At 41.7% G+C, this 14239-nt stretch overlaps 1 protein-coding gene across 2 annotated transcripts in view; it reads left to right on the top strand.

Moving 5' to 3' along the window:
- Positions 1–14239, top strand: part of LOC126336641 (uncharacterized) — a 184822-nt gene that overhangs the window by 89605 nt on the left and 80978 nt on the right. For both annotated transcript variants that reach the window (XM_050000562.1, XM_050000564.1), the window contains exon 8: positions 5533–5708. In XM_050000562.1, the coding sequence (XP_049856519.1) occupies positions 5533–5708 (176 nt within the window). The remainder of the gene's footprint in view (positions 1–5532; positions 5709–14239) is intronic.

Raw genomic sequence — 14239 nt, 5'->3', positions numbered from 1 at the left:
TGCAGTTTGTTTTGATCTTCTGACGATTTTATTAGTCGATAAACGACAGCGTCATCTGCAAACAACCAAAGCTGGCTGCTCAGATTGTCTCCAAAATCATTTATATAGATAAGGAACAGCAAAGGGCCTATAACACTACCTTGGGGAATGCCAGAAATCACTTCTGTTTTACTCAATGACTTTCGGTCAATTACTACAACTGTGACCTCTCTGACAAGAAATCACAAATACAGTCACATAACTGAGATGATATTCCATAAGCACACAATTTCACTATGAGCCGCTTGTGTGGTAGAGTGTCAAAAGCCTTCCAGAAATACAGAATCAATCTGAAATGCCTTGTCAATAGCAGTCAACACTTCATGTGAATAAAGAGCTAGTTGTGTTTCACAGGAATGAGGTTTTCTAAACCCATGTTGACTGTGTGTCAATAGACCATTTTCTTCAAGGTAATTCATAATGTTTGAGCACAATATATATTACAAAATCCTGTCGCATATCGACATTAATAATATGGGCCTGCAATTTAGTGGATTACTTCTACTACCTCTCTTGAACATTGGTGTGACCTGTGTAACTTTCCAGTCTTTGGGTACGGATCTTTCATTGAGCAAACAGTTGTATATGATTGTTAATTATGGAGCCTAATTGGTATACAGTCTGCACCAGAAGACTTGCCTTTATTAAGTGATTTAAGTTGCTTCGCTACTCTGAGGATATTTACTTCTATGTTACTCATGCTGACAGCTGTTCTTGATTCAAATTCTGGAATATTTACTTTGTCTTCTTTTGTGAAGGCATTTCAGAAGGCTGTGTTTAGTGACTCTACTTTGGCAGCACTGTCTTTGATAGTATCTCTATTGCTATCACGCAGAGAAGGCACTGATTATTTCTTGCCACTAACATACTTCACATAGATGCAGAATCTCTTTGGATTTTCTGCCAAGTTTCAAGACGAAGTTTTGTTATGGAAACTGTTATAGGCATCGCACATTGAAGCCCGCACTAAATTTCGAGCTTCTGTAAAAGATCGCCAATCTTGGGGATTTTGCGTCTGTTTAAATTTGGCATGTTTGTTTCATTGTTTCTGCAACAGTGTTCTAATCCATTTTGTGTACCAAGGAGGATCAGCTCCTAAGAATGTAGCACTTACATTCAAGTGAAATTAGTCCCATACTCAGGAAATTAGTATATGGGAGCAGATGTAGGACTCCTGTGTTGATGTGGACAAGGTCCTAGTGGAAGTGGTTTGTTGTTGCCTACCTCTGATCTGTATCTATGCTGTGTGGATGACTGACATGACTGCTTGTACAGTGCAGTGTTGAGTTTTTGTTGTTATATATCAAATGAAGGCTAAACCCAGGGTAGCACCACTGAGCTTACTGTCCCCATCTGGTGTATGGGTCAACATCAACAGTGTCACATGATCTCACATCATGAGACATTGCAGAGAAGTTTAGAATTTAATCCAGGAAATTGGTGCAAAGAGTGGTAATTAGGAACCTTACACGACCAGCAGGATTCAAACTGACGACTTCTGAGTTGAGTGCCAAGGCACAGATGTGTATTAGCAACCTTGGCTAAAGAGGAAGGTCCCGGCTTATGTTAGTCTGTTGTAATATCAGATCCTCTCATAATTTAATTATATGCATTAACTGACTATTCTGTTGGTTTTTGGCAAGATATTTCATACATTACAAATGACACTTGTGTAATATTCTACAATGTTTATTATTTAAGTAGCTGGTTTCCACCTGTTAGCTTGGTACCTCTAGAATGAATTTCAGTCTGCAGCACATTTAAACTATGTGTTGGACTGGGATACAAACTTGGGATCTTTGCCTTTTGTGGCAAGTGCTACACGGAGTGAGCTACGTGAGCACAGCTCATGAGCCATTCTCACAGCTTTCCTTCCACCAAAGGCAAAGGTCCCAGGTTGGAGTCCTGGTTCAGCACACAGTTTTAATCTGCAAGGAAGTTTCATCTTTGTACCTGATCATAACTTAAAATCCAAAAACTAGTTAGTTAAATAATAATTACTGTAGAATATTACGCAAGTGTCATCTGTTTCCCATTCATAATATTTAATTCTTTCACTGCTATAGATGTACTCTCTGCATTCCGTGCTGAGGTGTCTTTTGTTATGGCTGTACTGCTCACCAAATGCTGGTGCCTGTGCTGGGAGGCAACTTTCTGGCCAATATGAAATACTTATCATCTGATTTTTCAAAATCTATTAGATAAAACATTTTGCTTTTTGTGCATCTTATGGTCTGACATCTTCACTTGACAAAGAATTGAATTTCTTATCATTATCCAACATCCCTACCCTGCTGCATCAAATTAAGTAAAACACTGCATGAAGTTTTAAAAAATTTTCAGAGATAAAAATGGATTGCATAAACTTTTCTCATACAGTCCAGTGGATGAATGATGGTCCTGCATGGCACTCACTGCTCTGTCCATGTGGACTTGCCAACTACTATGAACTACTCATCATCCGATTTTACTAAAACAATTGGGTAAACAATTTTGATTTTTGTGCGTCTTACAGTCTGGTATCTTTGCCCAATGTGCCATAGTGACTGCACTGCATCATATTAAGTAAACCAGTGCAGGAAATTGTAAAGATTTTGCTGAGTTAAAAATGCATTGCATAAATTTTGCATATGGTTGATGTTAGATTACACATTGCAATGAATTAAATGTAGATAAGATTTTGACATTTTATTTAAAACTGAGAGCAGAACAATGTCTCATTCTTTCTGAAAGTATTGGGTTTTATAAGTGAAGGATGGTCATGCGCAATATGCCCGTTCATATCCTTGCAGTTCATGACTCATGTGCTCATAATAATTGTTGTATCTCATAAAAGCTTCTAGATATTAAAATAAGCTTTCTTGTAAATGATAGAACTCAATGAGGCACATATTTCATATGATAAATACTCAAACTTTTTATTCACTGTGATATGGAACTAATTTGTCCACAGTAGTGAGAAATTGGCAGCTCAGGATGTATGCAGACTTCCATAGCACTGCACGAAAACCAAAGTGACATGTTTGTGCATGTCCACAGTACCTAGCATAACAGGACGTATACAATAATAGTAATTTTATTGTCATTTGGCCATTACAGCAATAGACAATAACAGGCATATAATACAATGTATCTGTTAATTCAAAGAAAACAAGAGTCATGTCATTAATACTACAAAATTATATTACATTTGAAATAATCATTTATGTCATAGAATGGGTGAGCAACTAGCCATTCGTACAGTTTTTGTTTGAATGCTTGTTCAGGTACTTTTTGTATATTTTGTGGAAGCTTATTAAATAATTTGTGCCCCATCAGTTCATAGCTGTTAAGTGACTTTGACTGCCTATGGTAAGGTGTATAAATGCATCTGCTCCTTTGCATGTTGTAGTAGAAATGTATATTTTCTCTACATTTTGCTTCTAGTAACTTCTTTTTTTGTGTGGAGTAAAACGTAGTAAATATATAGGTTTATTACAGTCATTATCTTTTGTTCACAGAACAATGGTTTTGCAGTGTGTTTTATATGGAGAATCAGTAATTATCCTTGTGGTTTTCTTTTGTAGTGTTAGGATGTCACACATTGAACTTGAGTTCCCCCATAAAATAATACCATATATTAGGATGCTTTGGAAAAATACAAAATACAACATTCTAACATAATTTTGAGGTACACAGTCCATAAGTTGCCATCGCAAATACATCACTCTAGACAATTTACCACTAATATATTGTACATGTTGACCCCAGGATACTTTTTCATCTATATATATACCTAAAAACTTAACAGAACTAGGATCATCTGAAGGAGGCTTGTCTTTTAGACTAAAAACCGTCTGCTGCATTTTGTTATCATACAGTAGGAAGTCATTTGCTTTAAACCAGTAGGATGCTTGAGCCATTGTCTCTGCAACACAAGCTTTGTGGCTACTGAAATCATTACTACAATGAAGGAAAGTTGTATCATCTGCATATAGTACTGTCATGGACTCAATGGATGATGGCAGATTGTTAATCATTATTAGGAATGTAAAAGGCCCTGGTACAGCTCCCTGTGGTACACCTATTTTAACTAATTCAATACTGGACTTTTCTTTACCTACACAAACAGCCTGCTTAAGATTCTGTAGGTGTGATTTTAATAGTATAAGGCTGTTGCCTTGAATACCATAGTACTTCATTTTGTCTAGAATTATTTTATGCTCTAGGCAGTCAAGAGCCTTACTTAATCACGAAAGGTGACTTGAGCAAATCCTGCATCCTCTAACACTTGATGTATGTGTTTGACTACTGAATCAATAGCATCAACAGTTGACAAATTTTTCCTAAAACCATACTGTGATTTGCCAATTATGCCTGCATTTTCAAAGTACACGGATAACTGTTGGTATATTACACATTCAAACACATTCGAGAGAGCAGGGAGTATGGAAATTGGTCTGTAACTTGAAGGTGTGTCAATATCTCCTTTTTTATATATTGGCAATTAACATCTCCTTTTTTATATATTGGCAATTAACCTATTGCAGGTAGTGCAAGTTTTTTTTTTCATGTCTACCCCTACCACTTTTATTGCTTGGAGAATTTATCTGGCCAGCACTTTCCTGCCTACCTGATTTCTATGCAATCCATGTCTTGTAAAATGCTCTGACAGAGTTGGTTGCCTCAGTGAAGGTTGTGTGCACAAAACTGCTGCAGATCTTTCTCAGTTTTTGGTTTGTTGCAATGATTTCACTATTTACACATGATTTTTCAATTATGCCATGTCAGTGAGGAATTCTTACAACAAATACTTTTGCTTATGATGTTTTCCTTGTAATTTTTTCAGTGCTTTTGAAGCAAGGCTACTCTCATTTTTATACACATTGTTATCTATTCCAATTACAACACAGTTCACACCACCTTTTACTGCAGTTTCACAGTTTTTCAGCACTTCTCATAAGGGAGATCCAGGTTTTGCAATTCCAGTGACTTTATAGTCTGACTATACACTGGACATGATTGTAGCTCGTCCCTTACCATGATTCATTTATAGATCGTAAATTTCTTCTTTTTCCTTCACTTTTTATTTTTCTGTTTCCCATTCCTTGTTGTCACATATCATGTTAACACCATGTTTATATTTCACAGGACATAAAGGAAATGAGTTGCCACAGGCATTTTTTTGGTCTATAGATGTGTATGAGCAGTTTCCTGTATAGACACACACAACAGTGAAGGGGTTAATTAAATGAGTACAAAGACACTTATCTTAATATAAGTGAAATGTACATTAATTTCTTCCATTTCATTTAAATTAAACCAAGCATGATGCAGCTAGAAAGTTCATTTTTTATTTGATGACAAAAGAAGCAGCAGAAACTGAACCTACATACTGCTCACTGTGTTCTTCCTTGAATTCAGTGCACAAAGTATGTAATGCCAATAATAAAACTAGTATTCAGGGCATTTTCTTCTCTGCTGTCTTCATCTTATATAGTCTCTCAATTTCAGGTTTAATAATTGCGAAGAATATTGTATCATGGAGAAGTCAGAAGCCAAATCTTAGACTGTCACATATTCTACAGCAGTATTACTCAGAGAAAGGTGTTCTAAACACACCGTACAAAGCATGCTCCAGGCGAGAGCAGTCTGCAGCTGTCACACCAGAAGCTGAAATGAAAGCTCAGGTTAGTAACATTTTCAGTACACTTTAAGATGTTGGTACTTTGAAGTTGAACACGTATGTGTGTTTATTGCAAATAAACTTGAATGTATTTCCTAACCCGTAGTAGAAAACTGTTTCTTTATGCAAACAGTCACAAGAGTTAATAACCCTTTGGAAATACTGTAATTTTTCTTTATTTATTTATATGCAAAAGAGTAGTGTTCATTTAATGGATGATTTGTTAAGCAGAAAGGACAAACCTCAAATTCCTGCTTCTGATCTTGCCACTCTCATAATAGCTGTTAGCAGGGTTGCTCTCTTGTCACTGACTAATTTGATTTCTTGTTTCAGTTTCACAAGTATTTTCACTGCACAATTAAAGTATGCAAAAAAGTGTGCTTTTTCATAGCAGCATGTTATTTGTATCAATTTATTTATTTTCTGCATGTAACACCAATGCGTGTTGACTGATACAAACTATGTACGTTTACAGCATTGTTTGTGCACACATAAAGATATGTTTACAATATTGTATAATTATTTAATTTATATGGCAGGATAACAATCCAGTCCTTAGTGTAACAGTTTTTTTATACACAAATTAACAGTAAAATTACTGCTAGGGCAGGACTGTTGCTTACATTATTATGCATGTTAGTTTCAAGTTACATGACAATTTAAGGATAAAGTACTGCTTAAGTCATATTTTAAAGAGCCTCTAAACAATATCTGAAGATCATTTGGTATCAAATTATGAAAAATATCTCCTTTCACGTAAAGGTTTTTTTCCTGTTAGCAATAATCTCCTGTTAACAATAGAAAAAATATTTATACCTCATATCATAGCTGTGGGTTTGTCTGTACCTATTTGTGACCTTAGTGTCTTATTTCATTCACATAATAATTCATAGCATATCATTTACATGAAATAAATAGTGTAACAATGGAAGATTATGTATATTGAGAAAAACAAGACAAAAGAGATTCTGGTTCCCAGACAGATGATAAAAGCAAAAAGCAGAGCATAATTTTCACTATGTCTGCATAATCATTTCTATTTCATTTTGTGAAACTGATGGCACTCTCAGCTCATTTAGCTGAAGGGATGGATATACAGTTGGGGGGGAGGGGGAGGGGGGGGGGGGAGCAAGGTGATTAGATTGCTACACACTGTAAGATAACAAGCTGAGCTGCAGACAGGCACAACAAAAAGTCTGTTACACACACACACACACACACACACACACACACACACACACACACAGGCACATTTCACACACTCACAATCACCATCTCTGGCCCCTTTAGGTGGACTGCAACATTTATGTTCAACAAAAGCAGCAGTCAAAAGTGGGGCAGGGACGGGGAGGGAAAGAAGAGTTCTGTCTGTTGGAGTGTGCAAGGACCATGTAGCAGGTGGCAGAATAAGGCTCGGACAGCAGTGGGAGGCTGTGGGGAAGTGGGCAAGAAGGGTGTGATGAGAGGAAGAGGGAGGGGGGGGGGAAGGCAAGTGGGAAAGGAGAGGAGAGGAGTGGAGAGGGTAAAAGACTGGTGAGTGCATTGGCAAAGAGCAAGCACAGTGTGGGGATTAGGGGATGTGAATTGTAAAGAGGTCTAGGACAAAAGGGACAGAGACTGTTGAGTACGCATGTGAGGACAGTAGGTTATCACAGATTATAATTTTGGGAGTGAAGAATATGTTGTAAAGATAACTCCCATCTGTGGAGTTCAGAAAGAATGGTGGTGGAGGGGATAATATACATGGCCTGGGTTGCGAAGCAGCCTTTAAAATCAAGCATGTGTTATTCAGCTAGATGTTGTGCCACAGTGTGGTCCACTTTCTTGTTGACCACAGTTTGGTGGTGCTATTCATCTTGATAGAGAGCTGACTGGTAGTCATACCAATATGAAAATCTTTACAATGATTGCAGTGGAGCTGGTAAATGACAGTGACGCTTTCAGAGGTGGCGTCGCCTCTGAGGAGGTAGGATAAGCCTGTCACAGGACTACGGTAGGAAGTGCTGGGTGGATGATTGGACAGGTCTTGCACCTGGGTCACCTGTGGCAAGGATCTTGTGCTGGGAATGGCATAGGGATGGGTGAGGATGTTGTGGAGGTAAGGTGGGTGACAGAATGTCGCTTTAGGAGGGGTGGGAATGATCTTGGGCAGAATGTCCCTCATTTCAGGGCATGATGGTAGATAGCCAAAGCCATGCCAAAGGATGAGGTTCAGTTGTTCCAGTTTTGGGTGGTACTGGGTGATGAAGGGATAACTCCATTGTATCTGGTTTTTGGGAGTGGTGAGAGGTTTGGCAGTGTGTGGAGGTATGATGGAAAACTGTTTGCAGATTTCGTCTGGGGCTTAGTGCCTATTTGTGAAGGCTTTTGTGAGACCTTCAGCATAATGGCCAAGAGAGTTCTTGTTCCTGCAGATACGCCATTCCCTGGTGGCCATCTGTATGGGAGGGATTTTTCGATGGGAAAGAATGGCAGCTGTCAAATTGCAGGTACTGTTAGTGGTTGGTGAGTTTAATGTGGACAGAGTTGTGGATGGAGCCATCAGAGAGAGGAGGTCAAGATCCTGGAAAGTGGCACACTGGGTTGAGGTGGACAAAGTGAAGTGCATGGTGGATGAATGAGGATGTGGTCTGTTGACCTTAAGTCCAGATCATGAAGACATCATTGTGAACCTGAAACAGGCTTTGTGTTTGGGGTTTTGGGATACTAGGAAGGTTTCCTCTAGATGGGCCATAAAGAGTTTGGCCTAGGGGGGTGCCATGCAGGTGCCAATGGCTGTGCTGTTGATTTGTTTGTATACTTCCCCTTCAAAGGAGAAATGAGTGTGTTAGGGTAAAGTTAATAAGGTTTGTGAGGAATGGAACTAAGTCGTGGGTTTAAGTAGTGGATTTGAGTCTGTAGGATGATGAGAGATGTAGTGCTCAAGAGTGGCAAGATGAAGATGAAGACCATGAGGGATATCAGTGTATAGGAAGTGGCATCAGCAGTGACAAGTAGGGACCTAGGAGGTAAGGGGGTGAGGATGGTGGATAATCAGTGAAGGAAGCCGTTGATATCTTTGATGTGAGAGGCTAGATTTTGGACAAATGGTTGGAGGTGTTGGTCAGTGAGAGCCAAAATTATTACCATTGGTGCACAATAACAGCTACAATAGGGCATCCAGAATTGTTGTATTTGGAGGTTTTGGGAAACATGTATAAAGTGGTTGTATGGGTCATCATGGAGGTGAGGAGGGAAATGGGTTCAGGGGAGAGTTTCTTGGAAGGGCCTAAGACTTTAAGACTTCTCTCATGGAATCACTCTGGCAGCATTACTAGGTGGAGCAGTCAGACAGGTAGCAGAGGTCTTCCACTAGGTGGTCACTGCAATTCATAATGACAGTGATGGATCCTCTCATTATGTATTGCTGTGACTAGCTAGTAGAAAGCCTTTGCCAATTGTCTGACTCCTCTACCTATAAACTCAGCCAGAGTGATCCCATCCCAAAAGGCCAACATAAACTTACAGCCTTCAGGCCTTCCCAGGACCGTTTCCCTCCTCACCTCCATGACACCCTGCATACAAACTTTCTACAGGCTACCCAAAATCCACAAAGCTAACAATCCTGGATGCTCCATTGTAGCTGGTTCTTGTGTCCCCATGGAAAGAATTTTGGTCCACGTTGACCACCACCTCCAACCATTTGCCCAAAATCTAGCCCCACACTTCAAAGATACCAACCACTTCAGCTTATCTGCAGTGATAAGAACTCCCTTGCACAGTATGCCGAAGGTCTCAAAAAATCATCACAGCAGGCAGTATTCCACAGACATAGTCCACAAACAGATTTCCCAAGCTCTATCCCAAAACATCCTCAATCCTTCCACCACTACGAGGAACCAGCTACAATGGGGCACCCTCTTTGTCACCCAGTACCATCTCCGACTGGAACAATTTAATAAGATCCTTTGCAGGCTTCTGAATGCCCTGAAAAGAGAGACACTCTACCCACGATCTTTCCCAACCTTCGTAAAGTGGTGTCCTGTTGTCCACCCAACCTCCACAGCATCCTAGTCCATCCCTATGCCAATCCCAATCCCAGCCCTTGCCAGAGGGATCATATCACTGTGGAAGACCCAGGCATAAGACTTGCCCAGTCCACCCACCCAACACTTCTATTCCAGTCCTTGTCATAGGCTTTTCCTACCCCATCAGATGCTAGTCCACCTGTAAAAGCAACCATTTCACATAGTAGCTCTGCTGCAATAATTGCACAGCTTTTTATATTGTTATGACTACCAACCAGCTGTTTAACAGCATGAATGACTGCTGTCAAACTATGCGCAAGAACAAAGTCAACCACCCTGTGGCACAACATGCAGTTGAACATAATGTGCCTGATTTTAATTGTTCCTTCACAACCTGGGTCGTTTGGACCCTCCGCTTCACCACCAGCTTTTCTGAACTGAACAGATCGGTGTTATCCTTACATCACATACTTCACTCACGAAATTATTCTACTCTCAACCTATGATAACCTACTGTCCCCACACTCTCCATCCAACAGTTGCCGCCCCCTCTGTCCTACACCTCCTCCCATTTCATGTCCCCTCACCCTTGTTGTGCTCAATCTCTGCCAGTGCATCCATCCTCATCTTACCCCTTCTCTGCTCCTCTCCTTTTCAAATGCCCATGTCTGCTTGTGTCTGTGTATGTATGGATGGATATGTGTGTGTGTGTGTGTGTGTGTGTGTGTGTGTGTGTGTGTGTGTGTGTGTGTGTGTGTGTGTGTGCGTGCGCGAGTATGTACCTATCCGCTCCCGGGCTTGGAATGACTCCTTACCCTCTCCCTTAAAACCCACATCCTTTCATCTTTCCTTTTCCTTCCCTCTTTCCTGACGAAGCAGCCGCCGGTTGCAAAAGCTCGAAATTCTGTGTGTGTGTTTGTGTGTTTTATTCATTGTGCCTATCTACCGGCGCTTTCTCACTTGGTAAGTCTTGGAATCTTTGTTTTTAATAAATAAAATAAAAAGAAACTTCCACATGGAAAAAAATGTATTAAAAACAAAGATTTCAAAACTTACCAAGCGGGGAAGTGCCAGTAGATAGGCACAATAAATAAAACACACAAAAACACACACAGAATTTCTAGCTTTAGCAACCGATGGTTGCTTCTTCAGGAAAGAGGGAAGGAGAGGGAAAGACGAAAGGATGTGGGTTTTAAGGGCGAGGGTAAGGAGTCATTCCAATCCCGGGAGCGGAAAGACTTACTTTAGGGGGAAAAAAGGACAGGTGTACACTCGCACACACACACTCATGTCCATCTGCACATACACAGACACAAGCAGACATTTATAAAGGCAAAGAGTTTGGGCAGAGATGTCAGTTGAGGCGGAAGTACAGAGGCAAAGAAGTTGTTGAAAGACAGGTGAGGTATGAGCGGCAGCAACTTGAAATTAGTGGAGGTTGAGGCCTGGCGAATATCGAGAAGAGAGGATATACTGAAGGGCAAGTTCCCATCTCCGGAGTTCTGACAGGTTGGTGTTAGTGGGAAGTATCCAGATAACTCAGACGGTGTAACACTGTGCCAAGATGTGCTGGCCGTGCACCAAGGCATGTTTAGCCACAGGGTGATCCTCATTACCAACAAACACTGTCTGCCTGTGTCAATTCATGCTAATGGACAGTTTGTTGCTGGTCATTCCCACATAGAAAGCTTCACAGTGTAAGCAGGTCAGTTGGTAAATCGTGTGGCTCTGCTTTTGATCGTGTACACCTTCCGGGTTACAGGTGGTGGTGGGAGGGTGCATGGGACATGTTTTACACCGGGGGCAGTTACAAGGGTAGGAGCCAGAGGGTAGGGAAGGTGGTTTGGGCATTTCATGGGGATGAACTAAGAGGCTTCAAAGGCTAAGTGGACAGCGGAAAGACTCTCTTGGCGGAGTGGGGAGGATTTCATGAAGGATGGATCTCATTTCAGGGCAGGATTTTCTCTTTCTGTTTTTGCCAGTAATTTCAACACTGCCGCTACTATAAAATCGACTGTTTCTAGTTCACAAACAGTTCCTTTCACCCATGAAACAACCATTTCACCTAGTTCTAATAACTTTCACTTTATTTCCCGAATTTCTCTATCCTTTAACGTGTTTTGGCGGCAACGCAACCACCTAACCTTTATGCACATCGTTGTCTACCAACCCAAGTTCACCACAGGATCAACATAGCCCAGCTTTAACCAACACTTTTTCGCCTTTATTCACACCAGATCACCAGTTGCTTTCTAGTTCACCTTTGTCTCTCGCCATATATTTCTATTTTCATTTTCATTTCAGCCTAATGTTACACTTTCCACCTTCTAATACCACGTCAGCCTCACAACACCCCCCACAACGACCCCATTAAGTTTTATTTACATTCCCTCTGCAAACATGCCTTCACCCTAGCCAGATTACGCTCTCATATTTTATTTTCTCAGGCTTGTCTGACATTTGGTATTACCTCCAAAGGTCTCACACTTAAAGTTCCCATCTCTGGCTGCAACCCTTCTTTCCATCAGTCCCTATACCAGTTCCAAACTGAACAATCCATTGCCCTCGCCCACCTAATCCTTCACCTACACATCAACTCAGCCAATGAACACACCCGTCAACTCCTATCCTTAATTAAAGTCCTCAATCTACCCTCTCCCACATCCACACCAGCTGTTCAGAGCATCCTCCTACAGGCCAACCGCAAATTAGAACAGCATGCCACCCTCCACCTCAAAAAACTATCCAATCTCCTGGTTTCCCACCTCCGGAAAGGCAACTCACTCACCCTTCACAACCTTTCCAGCAAGCCTCAACCTCCTCTCATTGCACACAAACCCTATCTCTCTGATCTACTCAATCTCCCACTTCCAGCTCCACTCCCTCCAAAACCTCAAAATTCCAATCAACACAATCTGGAACCACAAAACCCTAATTCAGTAGTTAACCTTTCCTCCAAACCACTCTCCCAATCCGAAACCTCTGTCCTATCCAAAGGCCTCACCTTCAGCCCCACTCCCAGATTCAACCAAACAGCACTCATCAAAGATTTACTGTCCTACACTCATACTCTCTGCTGGAAATATCACTGTGCCACGAACAGAAATGATCCTAATCCTACTCCCAATGATCCAACTCCCCAAGACACTATCCAAATTGAACCCTGCCTGGAACAGTTCCGTCCTCAGTCAGAGCGAGACCCACCTCCTCTTCCTCAAAATCCCCCTCTCCAAACCCTCCAGAAGTTTCTGACTTCCAGCCTTGCCTCTCACTCCTTCTTAAGAAACCTTAATCCTACTCCCAACATCACCACTGCTGAAGCCCAGGCTATCCGTGATCTGAAGGCTGACCGATCCATTGTCATTCTTCCGGCGGACAAGGGCTCCACGACCGTGGTACTTGATTGTCGGGAGTATGTGGCTGAGGGACTGCGTCAGCTTTCAGACAACACCACATACAAAGTTTGCCAATGTAATCCCATTCCTGCCTAAGGTTCTGATCCTCAGAACCTTAGGCCCCCTACAAAACCTTTCACCTGACTCCATCAACCTCCTGACCCCACCACACCCAGCAACCCTACCTTCTACATTCTCCCTAAAATTCACAAACCCAATCATCCTGGCCACCCCATTGTAGCTAGTTGCCAATCCCCCACAGAACATATCTTTGCCTACGTAGATCAACACCTTCAACCCATTACATGCAGCCTCCCATCTTTCATCAAAGACACCGACCAGTTTCTTGAACGCCTGGAATCCTTACTCAATCTGTTACCCCCGGAAACCATCCTTGTTACCAATGATGCCACTTCCCTATACACATATATCCCGCACGTCCAGGGCCTCGCTGCAATGGAGCACTTCCTTTCACGCCGATCACCTGCCACCCTACCTATAACATCTTTCTTCATCACCTTAGTTAGTTTCATCCTGACCCACAACTTCTTCACTTTTGAAGGCCAGACATACCAACTATTAAAGGGAACAGCCATGGGTACCAGAATGGCCCCCTTGTACGCCAACCTATTCATGGGTCGCTTTGAGGAAGCCTTCTTGGTTATCCAGGCCTGCCAACCCAAAGTTTGGTACTGATTTATTGAAGACATCTTCATGATCTGGACTCACAGTGAAGGAGAACTCCCGAATTTCCTCTCCAACCTCAACTCCTTTGGTTCCATCAGCTTCACTTGGTCCTACTCCAAATCCCATACCACTTTCCTTGATGTTGACCTCCATCTGTCCAATGGCCAGCTTCACACATCCATCCACATCGAAACCACCAACAAGCAACAGTACCTCCATTATGACAGCTGCCACCCATTCCACATAAAATGGTCCCTTCCCCACAGCCTAGGTCTTCGTGGCAAACGAATCTGCTCCAGTCCTGAATCCCTGCACCATTACACCAACAACCTGAATACAGCTTTCGCATCCTGCGACTACCCTCCTGATCTGGTACAGAAGCAAATAACCAGAGCCACTTCCTCGTCCCCTCAAACCCAGAACCTCCCACAGAAGAACCCCAAAAG

The sequence above is a fragment of the Schistocerca gregaria genome, chromosome 2 (assembly GCF_023897955.1).
Source record: "Schistocerca gregaria isolate iqSchGreg1 chromosome 2, iqSchGreg1.2, whole genome shotgun sequence".
In the NCBI taxonomy this organism is placed as follows: Eukaryota; Metazoa; Arthropoda; class Insecta; order Orthoptera; family Acrididae; genus Schistocerca; species Schistocerca gregaria.
The sequence above is the reverse complement of the archived record's forward strand: the minus strand, read 5'-3'. Positions and strand labels throughout refer to the sequence as shown.